This window comes from Schistocerca nitens, chromosome 3 (assembly GCF_023898315.1).
Source record: "Schistocerca nitens isolate TAMUIC-IGC-003100 chromosome 3, iqSchNite1.1, whole genome shotgun sequence".
In the NCBI taxonomy this organism is placed as follows: Eukaryota; Metazoa; Arthropoda; class Insecta; order Orthoptera; family Acrididae; genus Schistocerca; species Schistocerca nitens.
The window spans coordinates 741,638,065-741,665,171 of NC_064616.1; the positions used below are offsets into that span (position 1 = coordinate 741,638,065).

Consider the following 27,107-nt stretch of genomic DNA (forward strand, 5'->3'; position numbering starts at 1 on the left):
TGCTGTCCCTGATCTATATAAATGACCTGGGTGACAATCTGAGCAGTTTTCTTAGGTTGTTCGCAGATGATGCTGTAATTTACCGTCTAGTAAGGTCATCCGAAGACCAGTATCAGTTGCAAAGCGATTTAGAAAAGATTGCTGTATGGTGTGGCAGGTGGCAGTTGACGCTAAATAACGAAAAGTGTGAGGTGATCCACATGAGTTCCAAAAGAAATCCGTTGGAATTCGATTTCTCGATAAACAGTACAATTCTAAAGGCTGTCAATTCAACTAAGTACCCGGGTGTTAAAATTACGAACAACTTCAGTTGGAAAGACCACATAGATAATATTGTGGGGAAAGCGAGCCAAAGGTTGCGTTTCATTGGCAGGACAGTTAGAAGATGCAACAAGTCTACTAAAGAGACAGCTTACACTACACTCGTTCGTCCTCTGTTAGAATATTGCTGCGCGGTGTGGGATCCTCACCAGGTGGGATTGACGGAGGACATCGAAAGGGTGCAAAAAAGGGCAGCTCGTTTTGTATTATCACGTAATAGGGGAGAGAGTGTGGCAGATATGATGGAATGGTAGAGAGATAGTATGATCGTGGTTCGATGAACCCTCTGCCAAGCACTTAAATGTGAATCGCAGAGTACTCATGTAGATGTAGATGTAGATGTAGAAGATAAAATTAGAGAGATTCGAGCCCACATGGAGGCTTTGTATTGTATTGAACTGGGACCTAGAAACGACAGAGAGGTTACGTACCCGCCGTAGCCCTCAGTGGTATACAACCCCACAACAGGCTACAGCAGTCTATTCATCCCACCGCCGCCCCACACCGTACCCAGGGTTATTCTGCGGTTCGACCCCCATTACCCCCCCCCCCCACCCCCCTCCCCCGGGAACGTCTCACACCAGACGAGTGTAACCCCAATGTTTGCGTGGTACAGTAATTTTGGTGTACGCGTACGTGGTGACAGTGTTTGCGCACCAATCGCCGACATAGTGTAACTGAGGCGGAATAACGGGAACCAGCCCGCATTCGCCGAGGCAGATGGAATACCGCCTTAAAAACCATCCATAGACTGGCCTGCGCACCGGACTTCAACATTAATCCGTCGAGCGGATTCGTGCCGGGGACCGGCACGCCTTCCCGCCCGGAAAGAAGTGCTTTAGACCGCACGGCTACCCGGGCGGGCTACACGGAGGCTTACCGGCAATCGTTCTTCCCGTGAATCACTCGCGACTGGAAGAGGAAAAGGGAAGTGACAGTGTTACACGAAGTATCCTCCGCCACACTCCGCAAGGAGCCTTGCGGAGCATGTATGTAGATGTAGATGTCATGCTGTCGAGTGACATGTGGTCGTCTCGAGCCCATATCCATCAGTGGCCGCTGACGCAGTTCTTCGCAGTACGGTAAGCTGCTCGACAGCAAGAGCAGAGCGCGTGTAAGGTGCTTAGTGGCCCTGGCCTAGACTCTGCGCGGAGTGAAAGGTCCTTTGTCGCTTGCCAGTGCCAAGGCAGCGGCGCGACGAGGAAGCAGGTGTCGGCGCGGGGGCGTACGTGCCCCGGGCGACGTCAAGTGTAACGGCGGCTGCGGACGCTGCTTCCCGCTAGAGCAGAAAGCCATCGCTTTGCCGGAGAAGAAATACAAAAATTAAGGCCGCGAGCTTCTGGCCGTAAGGAGGGCGCCCGGAGCGGATCGGAGGGGGGGGGGGGGGATGTCCGCGGCCCGCGAGCGGCGAGCGGTCGTTGGTCGCGGCGCGCACTCAGTCAGCTGCGGGCGGCGCTGCACGGCGGACTCGTTCGGTATGTGAGTGTCCTCCCAGCTCAGGTCAGTGCGCTAACGGGACGCCACGGGACCTGCCCGCCCGCAACAATCGCATGGAACTGCAACCACGGGCGACGTTAATGAGATCGCCGCTTCGCAAGACGCTTTCTTCTCACTCGCGTTTGTAAATGTAAGTCTCCTTTCTTATACTCTACTAAATAACATCACTTTCTTAAAACGATGAGAACGTTCGTGTGAGGAAGATCTGCACGAGACAAATTCTGTCTTCTGTTTTTGTTCAGAATCGTTCCACAAATTCGCAGTCACCAGAGCCTAACATTACTACTTGATGCCCCTGTAAATTAGAGATGTTTGCATTGGGGGCACTACTTTTTTTCTCATTATATGACGTGGTATTTGTTGTGCCAACTCGATAACATCAAATTACAACTTTACATTTCATGTATTCGTTCGACATAGACATCTCCAGGAATGAATCCGTGTTTACTTGTCGTACTGGTTGTCCTCCAGTTCCACAGCCCTAACTAAATCTTCACATACCTACTGGCCTGTCCAAACCAGACTAAACTTCTACTGGATCTCATAAGCTTGCTCTTAACCTCGTATCTTTTGGCTGCGTAAGGCTTTCTAGGTACTGACAAGGGAACCTCCCCATCGCACCCCCCTCAGATTTAGTTATAAGTTGGCACAGTGGATAGGCCTTGAAAACCGGAACACAGATCAATCGAGAAAACAGGAAGAAGTTGTGTGGAACTATGAAAAAAATAAGCAAAATACACAAACTGAGTAGTCCATGCGCAAGATAGGCAACATCAAAGAGACTGTGAGCTAAGGAGCGCCGTGGTCCCGTGGTTAGCGAGAGCGGCTGCGGAACGAGAGGTCCTTGGTTCAAGTCTTCCCTTGAGTGAAAGATTTAATTTTTATTTTCAGACAATTATTATCTGTCCGTCCGTTATGTTTTCATCACTTTTTTGGGAGTGATTGTCACATCCACAAGAAAACCTAAATCGGGCAAGGTAGAAGAATCTTTTTACCCATTCGCCAAGTGTACAATTTAGGTGGGTCAACAACATATTCCTGTCATGTAACGCACATGCCGTCACCAGTATCGTATAGAATATATCAGACGTGTTTTCCTGTGGAGGAATCGGTTGACCTATGATCTTGCGATCAAATGTTTTCAGTTCCCATTGCAGAGACACGTCCTTTCGTCTACTAATCGCACGGTTTTGCAATCCGGTCGCAAAACACAGACGCTAAACTTATTACATTGAATAGAGACGTCAATGAACGAACGGACAGATCATAACTCTGCGAAAATAGAAAATGAAATCTTTTCGCAGCCGCTCACGCTAACCACGGGACCACGGCGCTCCTTAGCTCACGCTGTCCTTGATGTTGCCTATGTTGCGCATGGACTACTCAGTTTGTATATTTTGCTTATTTTTTTCATAGTTCCACACAACTTCTTCCTGTTTTCTCGATTGATCTGTGTTCAGTTTTTCAAGGCCTATCCACTGTGACAACTTATAACTAAATCTGAGGGGGGGTGCGACGGGGAGGTTCCCTTGTGAGTAATTCACATACATGAGACAGTCTCTCTGTAACGTTGTTGTTGCTGGCTACGAGACACCTAAAGGTGGATGTCTCCTGATGTCACAACGACAGCTGTTTAATGACAGACATTTTGTTTGGCCTTGTCACGTCGTCAAGGCTAGCGAAGTGCGATACGGATGACACTTTGTGATTTTCGTTTTCCTTTGATCTCGCATCGCATGATCGAATCAGTGGCAAATCGTTGCGCTAATTTCCTCTTAAGAGAGGTAGTTCGTGTCTTCCGCGAGGGCCTCTAGCAGTTTTCTTCTATTCCGAGAGTCGCGCCCGGACCTCCCCAGAATCTCACTGGATTATGATTATTGCCTGATCTATCGGCAGTGATGTCTAACACACAGTAAAAGAATCAGATATCCGAAAGTAGTTACTTTGATCTGCATCTCGCTCTGTTCGGAATTGACAGAGCGATAATGTATTTCTCAATGAATGTTAAGGTCAGTGTCATTAACAGCCTGTATGACTATAGAAATTATTAGTAGTAAAGTAACTAAACGTATTTTGGAAAATTAAATTTTTGTTTCAAGGGAGAAAGGTTGGATTTTAATGTCGCCCAGACACTGAGATTCCTAGACACACAGTATGAACTGAGTAGGAGAATTTCAGCAAGTAGGAAGCGGTCGTGACCTAGTTATCCCGTCTCGGCACTGGTACGAACCACTTAAAGGAAAACCTAAGTTAGGCGTACGAAGTTCGTGTCTCCCTCGATTAGTGCCTTACACACTACGTCACTTCGCTCAGGATTTTTCGTACAACCAACTTTCCCTTCTTATGATTTGTCTTCACATTGTTTACCTAACTCTTTAGTATTCGTGACGTAACCTGTTTCAGACCACATCAAAAGGCTGTTTCATGTTAGCTGCATACTGTCTCTTGAGGTATACTGCACTTGTACAAATGGTACAAATGCCACACAGTCGCGGAATAGGAACATAAAACAGTCAAATTTTCAGGAATATTTACAATCTTACAGTGCCGACGTACAATGTTCCTGGTTACAGGAAGGTATGACCTTCAGAATTGTAATGAAAAGCACTGCATTTTATTATCAAGTCCTACCAAGGTAACCTAAAGTGGTGCACTCTCGTAAAGATGGGGCCGATACAGTTTTAAAAACACCACACTTGTCTCTGACAAGAGAGTCTCTGGTACCAAAATCGAGGCACGAGTCTGTTCATAATTCATTCTGTCAAATGGCTTTTTCATGTACTTGTTAGGTATCAAGTTTAGAGACCGTCTTTCGTTTATCATGGGAATTTGCGGCATATTGGTGACAGTGAAACTTCCCGCACAGTCTTTGTAGGTCGAGCTACCTACTTTGTTCAGCTCCCTCAGTTTTGTGCAGAACATCAGACGAAAGTAAAACCAGAAATGATATACGAGATCACAGATTTATATTGCCACCATATGTTCTCCAATTTGAATGCTACTATAACGACGGGACGAAAAAAATGTCCCAAGAGTTCTTTTTTCCTGCGGGCCAGTATAAGTTGGGAAGTAAGGACAGCTTAAACGCATACAGCATTTATCTAGAATTTCAAGGAGTAACAGTTTGGTTCAAATTGTCGTATATATGATTTCATAAATTAAAGAGTGGAACACTGGATTGATCCTCCTATAAGGATAATCTATGGTGTATCATAGCCTTTAGTGTAAACTGGAAAGGGAGAGTTTCTAAGAGAAAAATGAAAGAGACTGTGAACAGTACAAGAATTTGGGGTTGCTCATGCAAAGAATAGTTCATATACTTGGCAAACCTATTTCAATAGAAACTTTTGCACTTTTTTGATTGCTGCGATTTGAATTCATTAGATTACAGAAATTGGAACTATATTAACAACAATTTCTCGTAAGAAACGACGACGATCCCCCTTACTGTAAGTACAAGTACGATGTAACCAGCTATTTTACATAGTAGTCTCCTATTTATACATTGAAGCTGATCTCCAGCGTTACAGCAAGCAGTAAAAAACTTAGAAGCCTCATTATCCAATTGCCTGACAATAAATGATTCAACTTCCTCGTCGTACGTGAATATTTTATTGTGCACAAAATAATAACGCTACCAGTCACTTTTATTGTTTATTATGAGGTCATCTATTGGAGACTTACGTTTTCATGGTCAGATGGCGATTTTTTTTTTTTTCGTACCTGACATGTGGTCTATTGTGATAGACATCACTAACTGCGGTGGAACAAACAATATAAATGATGTGCTTTGTTGGACTTGTATCATTTACTTGCCTGTATTCAGGATGAAACTAATACTGATGATTCAAGGTACAAGAAATTTCGTACACGGAATCACAGAAGTACATAATATGTAAGTTAACAAAAGGCCCGTGCCTGAAGATGAACGGATGTTTTCGAAGTGTGGCACAGTGAATATAATAAAATGAAATCACAACGGCAGTTTCATACTGATACAACACGAAACGTTATAAATAAACGGTAAGATTATGATTGAGTATTTACATGAGCTTTGCTTTAAGTGTTTTGAGAATCACGGTCGCATCCGAGTTATAAATCAATACTTACTTCTTGTACATACTGAAGTTTAGTAACTCTTCCAGAAGAAATTTTTTCGTCATAATGTTGGTTAATGTTATTCTTACAAGCGGTTCTGCAGACGAGCAACTACTCATCAAAGATCGTACACGTTTTTATAGACCGGTTCTACCGGGAACCGAACCGCGGCGTAATAACCCTGAAAGAGTGGTTCGATGTGGCGGTGGAGGGGTGAAGTGGACTGCGGTCGTCGTAGTGGGGTTGTGGACCACTGCGGCTGTGGCGACGGAGCCTCTCCGTCGTTTCTAGGCCCCCGGTTAATATACAATACAATAGTTACATGTTCCATAGATCATATGAACAATCCTGTAATCGAATGATGTAGAATGATTCAGTTTGCAGGATATGTATAAAGTGTAAAAGTTAATGAACGAATTATTATTTTAGCCTTACTCCTGAAAATCCACTTAAAAATAATTTTTTATTTTTATTTATTTATTCTACTGGCTTCCAGTTTTTAAGTAGAAATTCGTAAATGGAATAGAAGGTGTCCAGGAGAAATTATTTTAAATTAGATATAAAATTTGCTTTGCTACTTGTCAGACATTCTATGTAATTGGGCAAATGATCAAAGATTTTTGTTGCTGTATACTGAACTCCTCTGTGAGCCTCTGACATGTTTAATAAAGGACAATAAAGGATCTTTTTCTATATAGTGTTTTAGGTATGGACATCACTGTTCTTCTCGAATTGTGATAGATTATTTATAACGAATTTCATACATATATTCATTAATGAAATTCGTCACAAATAATATATCAGTATTTGAGAAGAACAGTGATGTCCATATGTACAATACTAGAAGGAAAGATGACCTTTATTACCCATTGTTAAAGATGTCTGTGGTTCAGGAAGGAGTTATGTGAAAACAAAAATATTTGATCAATTGCCCAATAATATAAAATGTAAAAAAGTTCATAGGTTCATGTGTAGATAGAACCCTAAATCTTGAGATCCAAAATGTGATACTTGTCCAGAAAGCCACCAGACTGCATTATAAGGTTTTGTTATAAAATGACAGACTTTGCTTTTCAACCTGTACTAGTTCTATGTAACAAATGTTTGGTAACCAATAAATAAAGAGTTTTGACAATTAGTCGTTTATTCAATTTTACTTTCTTAACATTTCAATTTTGATTAAAGATTATGTTCAGTAACGTATTCATTCAATATAGACACACAAACAATGTAAACAGTCACATTTATGAAGTTTCTACACTATGTATTTCAGGTGGAATTATTTAAATTGACAAGATGTGCAATTACAGATTTTAGTCACAGCACTCTACTAAACTGTCATCAAACATTGGTTTTAAAAAAATTTACGTATAATGGAACTTTCCATTTATTTACATGTTATACTTTACATTTGTTTATTTTGAAAATCAACATCCAGTCCTTGTACCACATGTTAATTTTCATCCTGATTTTCTATATTTTCCTAACCATTCAGTACATACAATTGTACCAACTCTGAACAGCCTCAAAGAGCTCGTAGCATAGACTTGATCATTTATAAATATAATATACAGTGTAGAGTAATGGCTCTACAAGACTTCATTGTTGTATGTCCAAAGCTGTTTGCAGATCTGATGATTTCTTCAAATTAAAAACTATGCTCAAAGTTCTGCTGTGAGAATGTACAGTTCACTTGAATCACAAAACTAGTTTGATATTCAGTATGCTTGAGTCTTATCATTGTTACCACTGTCATGCAATACAGCTGACAGGAAGACTTAATTTAGATTACTAGATATTGGTCTTCTGGAGATCCAACCAGAGCACAAGATATGACTTAATTTGAATTCCAAATTATGGTATTTAAGGGTTTAAAAAAGGGGGCTTCTAGAAGTGAGCATGGTTTATCTAAGGAGAGGTACATCATTTTTATGGAAGAAAATCATGGGGATATAATATTGCATCCTGGATTTTAAACAGAAAATAAGAGAAACATGTTAGAGGATGCGATGTAAATGTGTGAGAATTTATAGGTGTTCCTTAAGGAAATCATATATGACATTTTTAATTACAATTTTGTAAACAAAACGTTTTAAAGCAATTTCTTAAGTAATATTTTATGTGTAACTATTTATTCTCCAATATTTCGAAGAAATATTTGATTCTTAAAAATCTGAGGGTGATTAAGGTGTTAACAAAATTATATAAATATTTCAACACTATGTAAAGTTTCATATATTTTATGACATTATCTCATCTACATCAAATGATATTTGAAATGAGTATTGTTTTGTTCATGAAAGATTATCATCAACTTTTTGTGCATGTATGTTTACTGTTCACATTTTCAAATGTTCTCTCAACTAATTTTTTAAAAAAAGTACACATAACACTTTCTGTTTTTTACAAAGTCTTGTAAAAATCAAAATTCAATGTATTTCTAACTAAAACTCTAGAGAAGCTGACATCAACACATTATTTACTTACCATTACTAGTTCTGACAGAGCTTTAAGTATTTTATTAAGGATATCATAAATATTCTTTTCTATCATCCATATGAGACTTTACATGTTTACGCATTAACTGTTCGCCCATGAATACAGAAAGAGGTTGAGATAGATGTATGGTGCAGTATATTACTTGGATGAGAAATACTAGCACGAAACTCTACATGAAACCTGTATTCAGATGGATTACTACAACAAAAATATGATTTTTTATAACTATGTTTCCTTATTTGAATTTAAATCATCATGAAAATTTTACTATACTGAAAAGTAATATGTTTTTGTAAAGTATATTTCTAGTATATTCTGTTATAAAATAGGAATTAAAATTGGATATAGATGATCAGAAACCTTTTTTAAATGTTAATGTCCATGTTATATATACCTACAGTTCATTTGAAATAATATTCCATCATCTTTAAAAATTATAGAAATGTGGTTTTTATTCAAATAACAGATTATCTATTTCCTTCAACATTACTCAAAAATTAAACATTTTGTTATTTACTGTGTAACAATATTTAGCTACAGAAAAACTTGCTTGTTCAATATTGATTTTTATTTCTAATCAGTTTTGGTTTGAAGTTTCTTTCGCATCGTGAACACTGCATACCACGCAACAGACTTATTTAGTTTAGTGTACGGTGTTGCGTGGATAAGGAGGACGTTGTAGGGCTCCAATCTCTCCCCTCGGAATAGTTCCACATCCACACATATAATAAAAGTGTACGTATTTATGTTCCACATTACGGCTAAACCAATAGAGCGATTTCAACCAAACTTGGTAAATATATCATTTAGTGTCTGGAAATAGTCAACGTGGGGGTGAGAATCACCTACCTCTCGGAGGGAGGTGGTGAAAAAGAAGCGTAGCTCGCCACGCGCAAATAGCCAGACTATATTCATCCAGTATTTGAGAATGAGAGCATGCAGTGAATTGCAATGAACTTTATACAAAATTTCAAACCTTTACGACACTTTTTCTCGCTGATATGCCACACAAAACGACGAAAGGAAAAAGTTTTGTTTTCGCTGTTCTTGCTGTAAAGCCCTCAGATCAGGCATGACCTTTTAATTTATTATTTCTTTAGTACTAATTCTATTTGCAATACATTTAGCGGACAGTATTAACATATAGTTCAGTAGATATGACGCCAGAAACAATGAGCTGCGTGGAAACGAAACGGCCGCGAAAACATTTGCTAGAGATAAAGTGAAATATGTGAACAAATATGTGTGAAATACGTTAGATATATGTGAAATACATGTGATATGTCTCTGCACAGACAAATTCGTGGATAACTAAGTTCCTTCTGAACACCTGGATCGATTTCAACGAGACTTGGTACATATATTACTTACTATGTGGAAAGAAATACTGTGGGGCGTAAGAACCAGCAACTTCCTGCTAGAGTGAGAGTGATAACGTGGAGAGAGAGGATGGAACGAAGAGATGGATAGAGAGAGGGGGAGGGGAAATGGACAGAAAGGCAAGAGGAGTGGGTGGACAGAGAGGGGTCAGAGGTGGAGTTAGAGAGGGGGGGAGGAGGAGATGGACAGAGAGGGGGATGAGAAGATGGACAGAGAGAGAGATGGAGGAGGAAATAAACAGATAAAGGCAAGAGGTGGAGATGGATAGAGAGAGGGGAGAAGAGGTGATGTATAAAGAAAGGATAGAGGAGGAGATGGACAGAGAGAGGGGGGAGGAGTATATGGGCAGAGAGAGCGGGGCGGAGCAGATTGACTGAGAGAGGGGGAAGGAGGAGATGGACTAATAGATGATTGCAATAATACATATCAGGACAACACCGGGTACTGAGCTAGTTTTGAATAAACGACATACTAACAAACAGGTTCAAGTAACTGGTTCTGGCTTCTAAACTGCGCTACACCAGCGGGAGCGTCCTTCTGCAGAGAAGTGTTGAAGAAGTTACGCACCACGCTGAAGCGATTGGAGCAGGTGTCGCAAATCAGGGTGCGCCACGCAACGTTGGGCCTGTGCCACGGACGTGACGGCCATCCCGTAATGCGTCGGCCAGCACGCCGTGCCGTCTCAGTCGCAACGCGTTTCCTGTGTAACTGCCAGCATTCTGACACCGCAAAATTTGCTGGAATGTTCTCTGTATCTGGTCAGACAATAGAAAAATAACAAGATTTTTTTTCTGGGTTGTTGTACTTTGGAGGTCCAGTCAATCGTATGAGGCCCTGCGCGGCCTTTGTAGTATATTACACGTGGTTCTTACTTTGAACCGTTGCACGGAAGCGAAGATTTACGTGTGGCGGAGGGTACTTTGTGTACTACTGACAATTCGTCTCTTTCCTATTCTATTCGCGAATGATTCGCGGGAAGAGCGATTGACGGTAAGCCTTCGTGTGAGCCCGAATCTCTCTAATTTTATCTTCACGATCCTTTCGGGAGATAAACGTACGAGGAAGCGAAATTTTAGTTGACTTTTCCAAGAAAGTGCGTTCTCGATACTTTAACAGTAAACCACACAGTAGTGCAGAACGCCCCTGTTGCAGCATCTGCTAGTGGAGTTAGCTGACCATCTCAGTGACGCTTTTGTGCCTACTAAACGCAACAGGAACGAAATGAGCTGCGCTCCTCTATTTCCTCTATCAGTTCTATATGGTACGGATTTCATACTGACGAGAGACATACAAGTATTGGTGGAACGAATGTTTTGTAAGCTACTTTCTTTGTTGACGGACTACATTTGCTGAGGATTCTTCCAGATAATTTCAGTCTGGCATCTGCATTTCCTGCGATTAGCTTTATGAGGCCGTTCCGATTTAAATAGCTCCGTACGCATACTCCTAAATACTTTATGGAAGTAACTGTAATTCTGAAATCATGCAACAGACATGTGTAGGCAGAATGTCACATCTGTTTATGTTGAGGGTCAATTCTACATCTACATCTTCATCTACATAGACACTCCGCAAGCCACCGTAAGATGCGTGGCGGAGGGTAACCTGTACCACTACTTGTCATTTCTCATCCTGTTCCACTCGCAAATAGAGCGAGGGAAAAACGACTGTCTGTACACCTCCGTATGAGCCCTAATTTCTCGTAACTTATCTTCATGGTCCTTACGCGCGATGTATGTTGGCGGCAGCAGAATCGTTCGGCAGTCAGCTTCAAATGCTGGTTATCTAAGTTTTCTCGATAGCGTTTCTCGAAAAGAACGCCGTCTTCCCTCCAGAGATTCCCATTTGATTTCCCATAGCATCTACATTACATTTACGTTTTGTTCGAACCTACCGGTAACAAATCTAGTAGCCCTCTTCTGAATTGTTTCGATGTCTTCCTTCAGTCCGACCTATTACGGATCCCAAACACTTGAGCAGTACTCAAGAATAGGTCGCACCAGAGTGCTATATGCGGTCTCCTTTAAAGGTAAACCATTCTTTCCTAAAATTCTCCTAAAAAACCGAAGTTGACCATTTGCCGTCCCTACCACAGTTTTCACATGCTCGTTCCACGTCATATCGCTTTTCAAGGTTACGCCCAGACATCTAAACGACTTGACTGTGTCAAGCTGGACACTAGTAATACTGTATCCGAACATTACAGGTTTTTTCTAACATTTTTCCAGATTTAGGGCTAGCCGCCATTCATCACACTAACTGGAAATTTTATGTAAGACGACTTGTATCCTCCTACAGTCACTCCTTACCGTACACCACGGCAACATCGGCAAACAACCACAGACTGCTGCCCACCCTGTCCACCAAATCATTTATGTATACAGAGAACAACAGCAGTCCTATCACACACTCCTGACGACACCTTTGCATCCGATGAACACTCGCCGTCGAGGACAACATACTGGGTTAACGGAACACTCCCTGCTCCAAGCGTCGATCATTTTCAAGTGTTCCTTTATCTCGCTACAGTTTTCTAGCGTTGCGACTTCTCTGTATACAACAGCATAATCCGCGAAAATTCCGGTGGATCTTCTGAGGTTGTCTACTATGTCATTTATAAACTCGTATATTGTGAAAAGTAATGGGCCTATGACATTCCCTTGGAATATTCCCGGAGTTACTTTCACACCTGAAGACTTCTCTCCACTGAGAATGGCATGCTGTGTCCTGTTTGCTAAAATTCCAGTCACACAAGGTGGTCTGATATTCCATATGTTCGCATTTTGTTCATTAGGCAACATTGCGAAACTGTGTCGAACACCTCCCGGAAGTAGAGGAACACGGCATCTACTTGGGCGCCAGTATCTACTGTTTTCTAGGTATTTTGGACGAAAAGACCGAGTCGGGTTTCACACGATCGTTGTTTTTGGAACCCACGTTTATTCCTACTGAGGAAAATTGGAAATTTGTGGTAAGTTCCTATGGGATCAAACTGCTGAGGTCTTTGGTCCCTAGGCTTACACACTACTTAATCTAACTTACGCGAAGGACAAAACACACACCCATGCTCGAGGGAGGACTCAAACTTCCAACGGGGGAGAGGGAGGGGGGAGCCGCGAAGACCGTGGCAAGGCGCCTGAAACCGCGCGGCTACCCCGCGCGGCCCTGCAGAGGAGATTTTCTGTCTCCAGAAATCTCATTATACACTAGTATAAAACATGTTCCAAAACTGGACAACAGACCGACATCAGATATATAGCCCTATAGTTTCGTGCGACTGTTCTACGACTTTTCTTGAGAAAGAGAATAACCTGTGCTTTTTCCAGTCATCAGGAACACTTCGCAACTCCATTACTGCTAGAAGAGGGGCATGTTACTTTGCATACTCGATGTAGAACCGCATTGGTAAGATCACTGATATAGAAGTAAAGATGTCCGGAAATAATGAAAGGCAAAAAACACTCCCCAGAAGAAATCATACTGGAACTGATGTGGCACCAGTTCCGTTCTACAGGATGATTCAAAAATACGTTCACTATCTGTGTGGACAGATTACTTACACCTAAACAAGAAAAAAAATTCATATGAACATATGCCCACAAATTCTTACTTTATTATGGGAACCTAATGGAATTTTATGCTCGGCCCATCAGTTATACACAGCTTAAAAGCGACTCAGAAACATAAAATAAATGTTCAAAATATCCTCCTATTTTTTCCACATACGTAAGCACCCGTCAAAATAGTTCCTGACGGTGCTGAATGGTTCACAGGCTTCTATGACACGTCGATGAAGAGTTTCTGCATCCGTGTCGTCTGCTTCGCAAACAAATTGTTTAATGTACCCCTTGTGCCCTCAGAGGCAAAAATCCAAATGACTGATGCCGGAAAGACGTGTATGACATGGAACTGGTCCTCCTCTACCCGTTCATCTGTTATGGTATATACCAGCCAGTGTACCCCGAACAATTGGACTAAAATGTGCTGGAGGCCTATCATGCATGAACCACATGTTTCTTCTCATTTGCAGAGCACATTTTCTAGTAAGTCTAGGAGAGAGTTCTGAATAATGTCCCTGTAGATGTCAACTGTAAAATGTGCTGGGAGAACTTATGGACCTACCAGGCTGTTACCTATAATCTTAAACTGTTGCTCATGTCTAGCCTGAGTTGTAGCACGAGAATTTATATTGGCCCATATTTCATGTACCTCGAATGCAGCTGAACGTATAATCTCATTAATAAGTGGAAATCGCAGAATTTTCGGACATTATGTTCGTATGAACTATTCTTCTTGTTCTGCTGCATAGAGCTTATCCCTGAAATTTGTAAAGGGTTTTTAAAGGTATTTTTGAATCATCCTGTGTATCGAATATGCAGAAGAAGTTGTCGTTCTGCTGGCAACTATCGAAGGTCACTGGAACAACGGACTATACAATGTGCTTGGAAAAAGGTGCAGATAGAGTTGTTCTTTGAAAACGGTCGCAGGGGAGATTTGTGGAACTTCAGTCCTATCTTAATGACGTCAGTTTACTGTAGAATTGTGGAACACATTTTCTGCTCTCAGATGATCAATTTTTTGGAGACTAAACAACTCCTGGTATAACGCAACACAGATTCTGTAAGTATCGATCTTGTGAAACTCAGCTTCCTCTGTTCGTCCATTACACGTACAAAGCTGTCAGTGGTGGAGCCGGTATTCATGCCTTCAATTCAGTTCCGTACCACTGCCTACCAACAAATTATGTGCTTACCGAACATCGGAACCACTTTGTGGTTGTATTGAATACTTTGAAACATGTATGTCACTCTTAATGAGGTGTCAAAAGCGAAAATAGCGTTCACGGCAGCTTAAGGAAGTGCGACAAAATTTTTGCTGTTCACGATATATAAAATATATTTAATAGTTGTACCGTTGAAACTAAAAATAACTGAGAAATCAATGAAAAATTATTGCACCTGTTATTCCTCTTTTCTACTTGTGACTCAAAACTTAAACAAACTTTGAAAGATACTATAAAAGAAAAGTGACTTTTTGTTGTTGTTCACGAACTTTTTTGAAATACGCGGAGAAGTAAGCAGACACAACCTCGCGAGGACAAGCATTTAATAATCTTCATAATTATATTCCTGTTATTATCTAGGCATTCTAGATGTAGTTTCGTCATAAGTCATGTACATATAATAGCGACAGAGATTTGCTGACTTACTTGCAGTTTCTGTGTTGTAGCTGTTATGGCATTTAAGAAGAGCAGTTGCCGTGTAAAGGTCCACATACCAGAAATGTCATTTGTTCTGATGTGAGGGTTAGTGATATTTTATTTATTTTATCTAGCGCAAGTGCCGAATAAGAACAGCTTTTCAAACCTATGAAAGTGTATAATAAAAAATACTTAGTTTCGAAATCGAATTTAAATGATCTCTCTGCTTCCTGAAATTGGCTATTTGGACGTAATTAGCTGCCTGTGGAAAAACGTCCCGAGGAAGCTTTAGGTCAACACAAATTAGACGCTTTTCTTCTGAGGGGTAATCAAAGTCACCAATGAACAGTCTACACGCCACGTTGTTACGGCATTTGGAACGTCGTTTACTTAAATATGCTGTACTCATGTATTATGATTGTCACTATACCAAAACGTTCAAAAATGTTTTCAACGACACCATCTTGACGTAACTGCAGTTCACATTTTGTTTGTCATCATAAAAAAGGAAGGAAGGGAGATTTAGGTTTAACGTCTCGTCGAACTGCTTCAAGGATGGCGAAGGAAAATTGGACGTGCCCTTTGAAAGGAACCATATCGGCATTTGCGTGGGACGATTTAGAAAAATCGCTGAAAACCGACATGAGAACTGTCTGAAGCGGATTTGAACCGTCGTACTCCCGAACGCGAGTCCAGTGTGCACCACCTTCTTCGGTATCAGATGAGAGGAACAGGCATATCGTTCAGTTCGACGCAAATCGGCCGAAATGTGACTATTGCGAACTATTCCACTATTCTTACTCGTAACATTAAGGGAAATAGATTCCATTTTTCCGTCGACAAAACAATGTTTTTTCCTGAAATAATCTGAAAAGCTTGTAGTGCACCAAGGCTTTTGTGGAATTATTTTTATCTTCTGATATATTTTTGAGATCAACACCGTCGCACAAAATGCATTTTTGGGTTTAACTGTTGTCTGTTGATATACGCTATGTGATCAAAAGTATCCACACACACCCAAAAACATATTTTTTATATTAGGTGTATTGTGCTTCCACCTACTGCCAGGTACTCCATATCAGCGAACTCAGTAGTCATTAGACATCATGAGAGAGCAGAATGGGGCGCTCCGCGGAACTCACGGACTTCGAACGTGGTCAGGTGATTGGGTGTCACTTGTGTCATACGTCTGTAAGCGAGATTTCCACACTCCTAAACATCCCTAGGTCCGCTGTTTCTGATGTGCTAGTGAAGTGGAAACGTGAAGGGATACGTACAGCACAAAACCGTACAGGCCGACCTCGTCTGTTGTCCCACAGAGACCGCCGACGGTTGAAGAGGGTCGTAATGTGTAATAGGCAGACATCTATCCAGACCATCACTCAGGAACTCCAAACTGCGTCAAGATCCACTACAAGTACCATGACAGTTAGGTGGGAGGTGGGAAAACTTCGATTTCATGGTCGAGCGGCTGCTTATAAGCCACACATCACGCCGGTAAATGCCACACCACGCCTCGCTTGGTGTAAGGAGCGTAAACATTGGATTATTGAACAGTGGAAAACGTTGTGTGGAGTGACAAATCACGTTACACAGTGTGGCGATACGATGGCAGGGTGTGGGTATGGCGAATGCCCTGTGAACATCATCTGCCAGCATGTGTAGTGTCAACAGTAGAATTCGGAGGCGGTGGTGTTATGGTGTGGTGCACCCTTTTTTGTTTGGCGTGGCACTATCACAGCACAGGCCTACACTGATGTTTAAAGCATCTTCTCGCTTCCCACTGTTGAAGAGCAACTCGGGGATGGCGATTGCATCTTTCAACACGATCGAGCACCTGTTCATAATGCACGGCCTCTGGCGGAGTGGCTGCACGACAATAACATACCTGTAATGGACTGGCCTGCACAGAGTCCTGACCTGAATCCTATAGAACACCTTTTAGATGTTTTGGAACGCCGACTTCGTGCCAGGCCTCACCAGCCTACATCGATACCTCTCCTCAGTGCAGCGCTCCGTGAAGAATGGGCTGCCATTCCCCAAGAAACCTTCCAGCACCTGATTGAACGTATTCCTGCGAGAGTGCAAACTGCAACAAGGCTTAGGGTGGGCCAACACCATATTGATTTCCAGCATTACCAATGGACGGCGCCACGAAATTGTAATTCATTTTCAGCCAGGTGTCCGGATACTTTTGATCACCTAGTGTATTTTTGAAGCTCAGTTGACCTGAAAAGCACACACGAAACGGTGATTTCTCACTGTTCAAAAAATGGCCAGTGATTTAAAAATGTGTAGGTGATTCGTCGATTTAATGGCGTTCAGTTGAGTTGGAAATCGGCCACTTCTATTTTTAATTCTGAAGAAAAGGAGAAAGACTTTAGGAGGTACTGATGCGTAAGCATATTCACACATTCTGTGGTCTCTCGGTACCCACGAGAAGGGAAGCCGAATTTCAGTACAAACAAGGAACAGTAGGGTTTAACTATAGAGCTTATAACTAACCACAATTGTGGTTTTAAAAAGTTTATAGAAATGAAAATATTTTCGGATTCCTTACAAACCAATTATCGGATGGCTCTTGCAGATTTTCTTATTTTCCTGAGCGTGTTTGCTACTGTAAAACGTATGATGGTGTTTATTCAACTAGTTTTCCGAGAATTTAACAGAACTCACACAGTGCAGATATCAGAATGTGGAAACTTTTTTCTTTCCTGTTGGGGCCTCGTTTGGAAGTCGTTATTGGTTTTGTGCACTAAGATAAATAAAAAGTTTTCCTTTCAAAATTCGGTAAACTTACGAGATAAATTGTTCTGCATAAACATACGTGAAATCGTCTTAAGGTTATTTCGTGAAATGTGGCGACGACTTACGTGGTATAGATTTCTGTGTACTTCCGTTGTGCATTTTAAAATTTCAATTTCAAGTCACTATCCCTTCGTTCACCAATAGTGTTTTAGGGAAATAATGAAGATCTTTTAAAAAGGATGGGCGAGTGGGGATTTGACCTCCACTCATTTCGACCGCGAGCCTGTTGTCAAAGTAGAGATGAAAGCGCTGATCCGCATCCGGTGTCGAACCCAGGGCATTCTAGTCTACAGCAAGCAGCATCAACATTTGAGTCACTCTTGCTACTGTGATTACAATGACTTGACTATCCATGTTGCTGGTGGAAGATTATCACTGATACGTTCATTTAGCATTTAAAAGCAAAGCTAGAAAACTATATGTCAAAAATAAGTGGGTACATCAAAATACAGGGTGATTCAAAAAGAATACCACAACTTTAGGAATTTAAAACTCTGCAACGACAAAAGGCAGAGCTAAGCACTATCTGTCGGCGAATTAAGGGAGCTATAAAGTTTCATTTAGTTGTACATTTGTTCGCTTGAGGCGCTGTTGACTAGGCGTCAGCGTCAGTTGATGCTAAGATGGCGACCGCTCAACAGAAAGCTTTTTGTGTTATTGAGTACGGCAGAAGTGAATCGACGACAGTTGTTCAGCGTGCATTTCGAACGAAGTATGGTGTTAAACCTCCTGATAGGTGGTGTATTAAACGTTGGTATAAACAGTTTACAGAGAATGGGTGTTTGTGCAAAGGGAAAAGTTGTGGACGGCCGAGAACGAGTGATGAAAATGTAGCACGCATCCAGCAAGCATTTGTTCGCAGCCCAGGAAAATCGACTCGCAGAGCTAGCAGAGAGCTGCAAATTCCACAATCAACTGTATGGAGAGTCCTGCGAAAAAAGTTAGTTATGAAACCTGAACGTCAACTACCCGAGGCGATGGATCGGCCGCCAGGCAGCCCGTGACAGAGCACTTCATCACTGGCCTCCAAGAAGCCCTGATCTTACCCCCTACGATTTTTTCTTATGGGGGTATGTTAAGGATATGGTGTTTCGGCCACCTCTCCCAGCCACCATTGATGATTTGAAACGAGAAATAACAGCAGCTATCCAAACTGTTACGCTACAGAGAGTGTGGAACGAGTTGGAGTATTGGGTTGATATTGCTCGTGTGTCTGGAGGGGGCCATATTGAACATCTCTCAACTTGTTTTTGAGTGAAAAAAAAACCTTTTTAAATACTCTTTGTAATGATGTATAACAGAAGGTTATATTATGTTTCTTTCATTAAATACACATTTTTAAAGTTGTGGTATTCTTTTTGAATCACCCTGTATATTCGAATACAATGTGATGACCGTGCGTGTATTCTCGGAAGAAGGGCAAAAATCTGCGTCCCCTGACGTGTTGGAAATTCTTTCCGTATCACAAACTTACTTGGCGAAGGCAATGGCCTTGGCCAGCTGAAGGCAGCATTCCGATGCGCACCTGATATCATTTATAAAAACCTCGAAGTATCTAAATCGGGATTGGTGGACGGGAAATTAAACCGCGCACCACCAACACAAAGGTTCAGTGGTTGAATTACTGTAGCATCACGATCGGTCCAATTCCAGAACATTTTCGTGTTCTCATTCGTGGCTTTTGCGAAGAAATCACAATGTCGTTGGTTTGGAGTAAATGAAAGGAAAAAGGGGAAACCTGGTGTAGCGTATCTGGAAAGAAGATCGGGCGCGACGTCTTGCTTATGCGGGACAACTAACTAACTCAGGATCTACCTCCATCGGCTGTTTCTTTCACCTCGACAAACAGAAGAAAGGGAGGAAGTAGTGTTACGCTTTGATTACCTTGAAGTCATTGGGGAGAAGACTATTGGAGTTAACGGCGAACAAGCTGTACAGCGGTTCCTATTGTTCAGCTGTAGGGAAAAAATCTCTCGTCGTCGCTTCCTGGTCTTGTCGTGAATAGAACCTTGTTCGGTAATATCATAGTAAAGCACCCAGAGGACTGTTCATTCTAATGAAACCTATGACAGACACAGTATATCAGCAAATGTTTGGAAATATATAGCTCTAATGAAAATGAGATACAAGAAGTTAATGAACATAGTGGAACTTAGACAGACGGTTTTGAATTACCGAAACATGACCGCCTGTTAAACGACATTTTTGTGCACTGATCTCTTGATCCACAGCTCTTAAGAATATCATCACGAGAGGAACAAACGTCATATTGCTATAGGTGTAAGTAGCCATAATGGAGGGAGTGAATAGTATACGTAGCTGATGTAACATATAAGCTGTTTTTGGAAGAAGGTTAAGTGAGGCGACACTTAGCTGCAACTTGGTATCAAATGACAGCACCAGAAGCACTTTTATTTTTATTTTCGATCACCACGACCGGTTTTGCCCACCAAGGACATTTTCCAGTGGATATATACGCCTATTGTCGCGAGAGTACAGAAACAGTGTACAGTCTGTGTGTACAGTCTACAGTCTGTCTTGGATGGACGTAGAATCATTGGAGAAGGTCCTTGGTGGCCGAAACCGGTCATGGCAATCAAAAATAAAAATAAAATTACGACTGTCATTTGATCCCAAGTAATACTACGGTTGCAGAATACATCTACTGGACAAATCACGTGGTATCAACGTCACACTCCTACCAGACGTTTCTACGTTGGTTCTGCGACACCGCTGAAAGCAAAGTAAAACTACAGTCGTTATATTTTCCGAGGACATGCAGCTCTTTTATTGGGTAAAGTATTGCGCAGGGAAAATAGCTCCCCCCCCCATTTGGATCTCTAGGCTGTGGATACTCAGGAGGATGTTATTATCAGGAAAAAAACAAATCTGGTATTTTACGAGTTGGAGCATAGAATATTAGATCCCTTAAGCAGAACTGCAAGTCACACAGTTCGAAAACGAATGGCTTGAAGTCAGATACAGTGGGAATTAGTGAAACGCATTGGTAGAAAGCAAAGGATTTCTAATCAATACTTCAAGGTTATCAACACAAAATCAAAACGAGTAATGCAGGAGTAGGTCTAACAATAAATTAGAAAATAGGAATTCCGCTGAATTAGCATGACCAGTATAATGAACGTATTATCATAGTCAAAGCAGACACAAAGCTAAGAACAACTGCAGTAGTATAAGTAAATACGCCTACTATCTCTACTATCTCTGCAGCTGGCGCAGAACCAGAAAAAAAAACATATTTGATAAAATGAAGTATTCAGTACGTTAAAGAATATGAAAGTCTAGTTGTGAGGGGTGTCCATGGTTCAAAAGCAGGAAAAGGAAGATAACGAAAAATGCAGGGTGGCAATTACTGAACTATATGAAATAAAACTTCTGAACAATTTGCGTTTGGACGTTTAAACTGCACGGTTGGCCGGGGCGTGATGGGAATTAGTATGCGCATGCATGGTTTGGTTTAGCGACGAAGCTCATCATTTGGATGCGTTCGTCAATAAGCAGAACTGGCGCATTTGGGGGTCTGAGAATCCGCATTTCGCGATCGAGAAGTCTCTTCACCCTCAACGGGTGACTATGTGGTGTCCAGTGTCCAGTCACAGAATAATCGGTGCGATATTCCGTGATGGCACGTTGACTACCGAACGGTACGTGAAGGTTTTGAAAGATGATTTCATCCCCATTATCCAAAATGACCCTAACTTCGACAAGATGTGGTTCATGCAATACTGAACTCAACCCCATAGAAGCAGGGGAGTGTCTAATGACCTGGAGGAGCACTTTTGGGGATCGCATTCTGGCCCTGGGGTACCCAGAGGCCACTGGCATGGGTCTCGATTGACTGCCCTATTGTTCGGATCTGAAAACACGCGATTCCTTTTAGTAGAGCTATATTAACGATAAGGTGTACTGCAATAACCCCAAAACCGTTTCTGAGCTGAAAACAGCCATTCAGGAGTCATCGATAGCATCGATGTTCCGGCACTTAAGCGGGTCATGCAAAATTTCGCTATTCATATGCGTCACATCATCGCCAATGGTGGCAGGCATATCGAACATGTCTTAACCTAAATCCGAAAACCTGTAGTGACGTTTACGTGTTGAATGAAGCGTGTGCACACTGTATTTTGTAACTAATTTACGTTTTTTCATACAGTTCAATTATTGTCACCCTGTAGTAGGAGTACATGAACTGAGGAAAATGGATGAAAGAGGCGGCCACCTGGTAGAATTTTGCTCAGAATACAATTTGAGACCTCGAGACACCGGAAGGTTTTAAATAGATTATGTAACGGTAGACAGAGATTTTGAAACCGGAATTTAAATTGCAGTACATTTCTAGCAGCAGATGTGAACTCTAATCTTTATTTTTTGTTTATGACCTGCAGAATGAAATTTAGGAAACTGCAGAAAGGTGTGAAAGTAAGCAGATGAGACGTGGATAAAATGAAACAACCAGAGGTTGCTGAGAGTTTCAAATGCAGCAGTATGTAACGATTGACTGAAAAATGGAAAGAAATACAATAGACGGTGAATGGGTAGTTTTATGAGACGAAGTGAAGAAGGCAGCAGCGGAATAATAAAGAAGAAAAAGAAAGGGTACAAGGGAAATCCTTGGATATCGTACGAGATACTACATTTAATTAATGAGACGAGAAAATATAAAAAAATTGCACGAAATGAAGGCGAGAAAAGAGAATACTGACGTATAAAATAAAGGATTGACGGTACATTAAAATGGCTAAGCAGGAATGCTTAGAGGAGAAGTGCAGAGGTGATGAAGCACCTATGATTACGGGAAAGATAAATATAGCCTATAGTAAAATTAAAGATTCTTTTCTAGAAAAGTGAAGCACCTGTATGAATACCAAGAACTTAGACAGCAAGCCAGTACTAAGCAAAGAAGGGAAAGCTGGAAGGTGGAAGGATTATATAAAATGGTTATATAAAGGATATAAGGACAGAAACTTGAAGACAATATTATGCAAAGTATGCGCATGGAAGACACAAGAGACGGGTAACCATCACTGCGTCGGGATGGATTCTTTTCTGTTCTCTTTTCCGTCAGTCAGTCACTTCATCTAGAAGAAGTCGATGGAGGCAGTCTTCCAAAGCATACATGAATCGAATAGTTTTGGTGTTTATCAGTTCGCATGATAACAAATATTGCAAATATTTAAGAAGAACTGATTACATGCTAATGTAAAACTGTATAATTTTCCAGTTACATACTATCGTCCACACTGGGAACAAGTTGCGATCGTAGTCATTATGAGAAGTTATGCCGAGTGCATAAAATGAGAAGCTTCAGTCACTTGTTGCACAAGCCATTCTCGGTTTTGATCCGTTCAACTCATTAAAATTTTTTTCTCCCTTCGTCGTCCAGAATTTACAGAACCGCACATCTAAACCTCAGCGTATGTAGTCATACAGTTTACAGTCAACACATAGCTACGCTGTGAAACTATGGAACCAACTGAAGGGGATAAGCAATGCCTGGACTGCAGTATTTGGGGGATGTGGGAGGGTTGTCTTATCTTAAAGCTGATGGCTTTTTCTGGCTGACGTAGTATCGCACTCTGGGAGGAATGCGAAAGTTAATGGAGGGTTGCGGCTTCGCGTCTCCTACATTCGGAAAAATTAAGTTATCCGCGAAGAGAAAATGCGAGTGACTTTGGAACAGGATCTCCATTTCTTGTTCCTTTACTCCATGAGGATAACAACATTTTTTGACAGATATTCTAATTAAATGTGACATTAAATAATGCTAACGCATGTACCCTGCACATGACACTAAAGTTTATTTACTTTCTATGACGTAATAATCCTGTCTGTAAGTGTGAACATCATTCTCGGCCTTCCTTTATGAAATATATGGAAAACCGATCCATCCCTCCAGGCTCATGCAGGCTCAACCCACCCAGTCGACCCCAGTAATGCAACCAATGGCTCACAATGAAGTCTTATAAATTCCAGGATAAATTGTAGGGCGTTCTAATTGTCGCTTTCGTTCCCATTAGTTGTACTGTACCATTGACAACGCCCCATCTTACTCACTAAAACATTAAAATATCACTGACTACCAGCTGACTTTTAAGTCAAATTCAACCTCTCATCTCCCTCTTCCGGCAATACACACTATGTAACCAGCCAGCAAAACTCTTACAGCAGATAAAAGTACTATAACTTCTATCCAACCGAACATGGGAATTGTACCTTCCCAACAAAAATGGTTCAGATGACTCTGAGCACTATGGGACTTAACTTCTGAGGTCATCAGTCCCCTAGAACTTAGAACTACTTAAACATAACTAACCTAAGGACATCACACACATCCATGCCCGAGGCAGGATTCGAACCTGCGCCTAGAACCGCTCGGCCACCCTGGCCGGCTCCTTCCCAACATTCTCTATATAGAAAAGGAAGGAAGGTTAAGGTTTAATGTCAGTATGAAGACAGGATCATTAGAGACGAAGTATAAGCTATTTAGGGAAACCACAGCAATCCCAAATCAGAGTGGTTGGACGGGAACTTGACCCGACGATCTTGCAAATGCGATTCCAGTGTCTTACCACTGAGCTATCTTGTTCGGTTTCTGTGTATCACCAAGAATCTGTTCTAACAAAACTTTAGCGTCACATTGTTTTGTGTTTCCTCCTAGCAGGCTACGCATTCTGTCTTGCTACCTGCTTTGCACAATTCCTCAATCGGCTTATCAAATTCCTCTCAGTTCCATCCCCCTCCCCCCTGCACTCCTATCTGAACACTTATGTATCCCTTACACATACACTATCTGGTCAGAAGTATCCGAACACTCCTATGTAATGCGAAATTAACCAATAGGTTTCACGAGAGGCAGATCCGCCAGTATAAAAGAAGGCGGGAGTATTGTGCTTTGAGTAGAGGAACACTAACAGCAGAATGGGTCTGTCAGTGACTTCAAACGTGGATTAGTCATTGTAAGTCACCTGATTAACAGATCCATCAGGGGTATTTCAACTCTGTATAGCTGCCCAAGTCGACTGTGGATGATGTGGTTGTGAGGTGGATACGCGAAGAAATAACCTCAGCTAAACAAGGCACATCTCATCTGACGGACACGAACGGTCGAGCATTGCGGAGGCTGGTTGTATAAAATTACATAAAATCACCGGAAAGAATTGCTTGTGACTTCCAAAGCGTTACCAGCAATCCAGCTAGCACAATGACCACGCGTAAACATTTAAAAAGAATGGGATACAATGATCGAGAAGCTCGTCATTAGCCACACATTTCTGTAGTCATTGTTAAGCGACGCTTGAGGTGGCGTTAAGAGCGATGCCACTGGACAATGGATGACTGGAAATCAGTTATTTAGAGGGATGAATCACACTATACACTGTGGAAATCCTATGGATGGGTTTGGCTTTCGTGAATGCCTGGAGAACGTTACCTACCATAACGTGTACTGTCAATATGGAGGAGGTGGTGTTACAGAACGGAGGTGTTTTTCGTGGCTAGGGTGTTGTAACCTTACTGCAGTTAAGTAAGTGTTAAATGCTGAAGGATATGAACACATTTTACAACGTTGTGTACTACGTACAGTAGAGGAAGATTTTGAAGTGGATGATTGTATCAGCATGACAACGCGTCCCGTCATATAACAGCATCTGTGAGTAAATGGTTTGTGGACAGTAACACTCCTCAAATTGACTTGCCTGCCCAGATCCCGGCCTGAACCGAATGGAACACCTTTGTGATGAGTTAGAACGTCGACTTGGCTCCAGACCCCAACATCCAAAACCACTAACTTCTGTATCACGTTACCTTCCATTAGGACTGTGGAACGTACTCAACGACTGTGATATGACTTCCAAAATGATTGAGCATAGCAATCAGTCGTCCTTTCCTTTCAGGCTTTATTAAAGCAAATCTAGATTTCGGCTAGTGCCTAGCATTTATCAGTGCACTATTTCATGGTTTCAATACATGTCCTAGTACAGTCCTATACAATAGTCTTGAATGAACTGTGACAGAAGCCCGAACAACAGGGCACTAACGTACTAGGGTATGTATTAAAACCATCAAATAGTGCATTGATAATGACTAGGCAATAGCCGAAATCTAGATTTGCTTTAATAAAGCCTGAAAAGAAATGAAGACTGCTGTGCTCCGTCATTTTGACTGCATTCTGCCGGCCGCTGTGGCCGAGCGGTTCTAGGCGCTTCAGCCGGTCGGAGTGGCCGTGCGGTTCTAGGCGCTACAGTCTGGAACAGAGCGACCGCTACGGTCGCAGGTTCGAATCCTGCCTCGGGCATAGATGTGTGTGATGTCCTTAGGTTAGTTAGGTGTAATTAGTTCTAAGTTCTAGGCGACTGATGACCTCCGAAGTTAAGTCGCATAGTGCTCAGAGCCATTTTCTAGGCGCTTCAGTCCGGAACCGCGCTGCTGCTACGGTCGCAGGTTTGAATCCTGCCTCGGGCATGGATGTGTGTGATGTCCTTAGGTTAGTTAGGTTTAAGTAGTTCTAAGTCAATGGGACTGATGACCTCAGATGTTAAGTCCCATAGTGCTCAGAGCCATTTGAAGCTTTTTTTTTCTATAGTTCCGCCTTATTAGGAATAATGTGCTGTCATTCCTCCACAGACATTCAGACACCTCGTTATAATTATTTTAGCATACAATCACTGACGTTAGGACCATAATCCTCAGCAACGCGTTTCGGGAGTCAAGATCTTATCGTATGGCTGTCTGTGTTACCACGAACACTTAAAAAACACATAAAGTTAAAAAATAAAAACAGATGAAGTTAGACGTACATGAAGTCGTCCTCTTACTCAAAACAAAACAGCAACATCAGAGTCTCTGATCCTCTTATGCATGTTACCGCCCAGCCACCAATGCGTTCGTTTCGTATAGCGGTAAGCGCGTCTCATCATCTGCCTCTCCGTTCACCGCCAGTTCGGTAGACATATGTGCTGACTGACTGCACTGAGCCATCAGCCATTCCGCAGCATTCCAAAGGTGCTACAAGGAACATGAAGAGAATTTTTGGAAAAGCATGGTACGGCTGATGACTAAGTGAGTCTATAGAAGACGTACACATGTTTACTTAATGTGCATGGAGAGGTGGATGATGGAAGTTGTAGCTGATGCGACTGGTGTCTACCGCTATACGAAAGGAACGTTTTGATGAATGAACACTAACATGGATAAGCGGAGCAGAGAATCTGGTGTTGCAGTTTTTACAGCAAGGCGAGAACTTCGTTTCCGAATAACTTCATTTGTTTTTATTTCTTAACTGTGTGTG

General features: G+C 41.7%; 1 protein-coding gene across 2 annotated transcripts in view; it reads left to right on the plus strand.

Moving 5' to 3' along the window:
* Positions 1-1,776: 1,776 nt before the first annotated feature.
* Positions 1,777-27,107, plus strand: part of LOC126249744 (serine proteinase stubble-like) — a 241,025-nt gene continuing 215,694 nt past the window's right edge. For both annotated transcript variants that reach the window (XM_049951422.1, XM_049951423.1), the window contains exon 1: positions 1,777-1,948. In XM_049951422.1, coding sequence (XP_049807379.1) covers positions 1,947-1,948 — 2 coding nt within the window. In that variant the 5' untranslated portion in view covers positions 1,777-1,946. The remainder of the gene's footprint in view (positions 1,949-27,107) is intronic.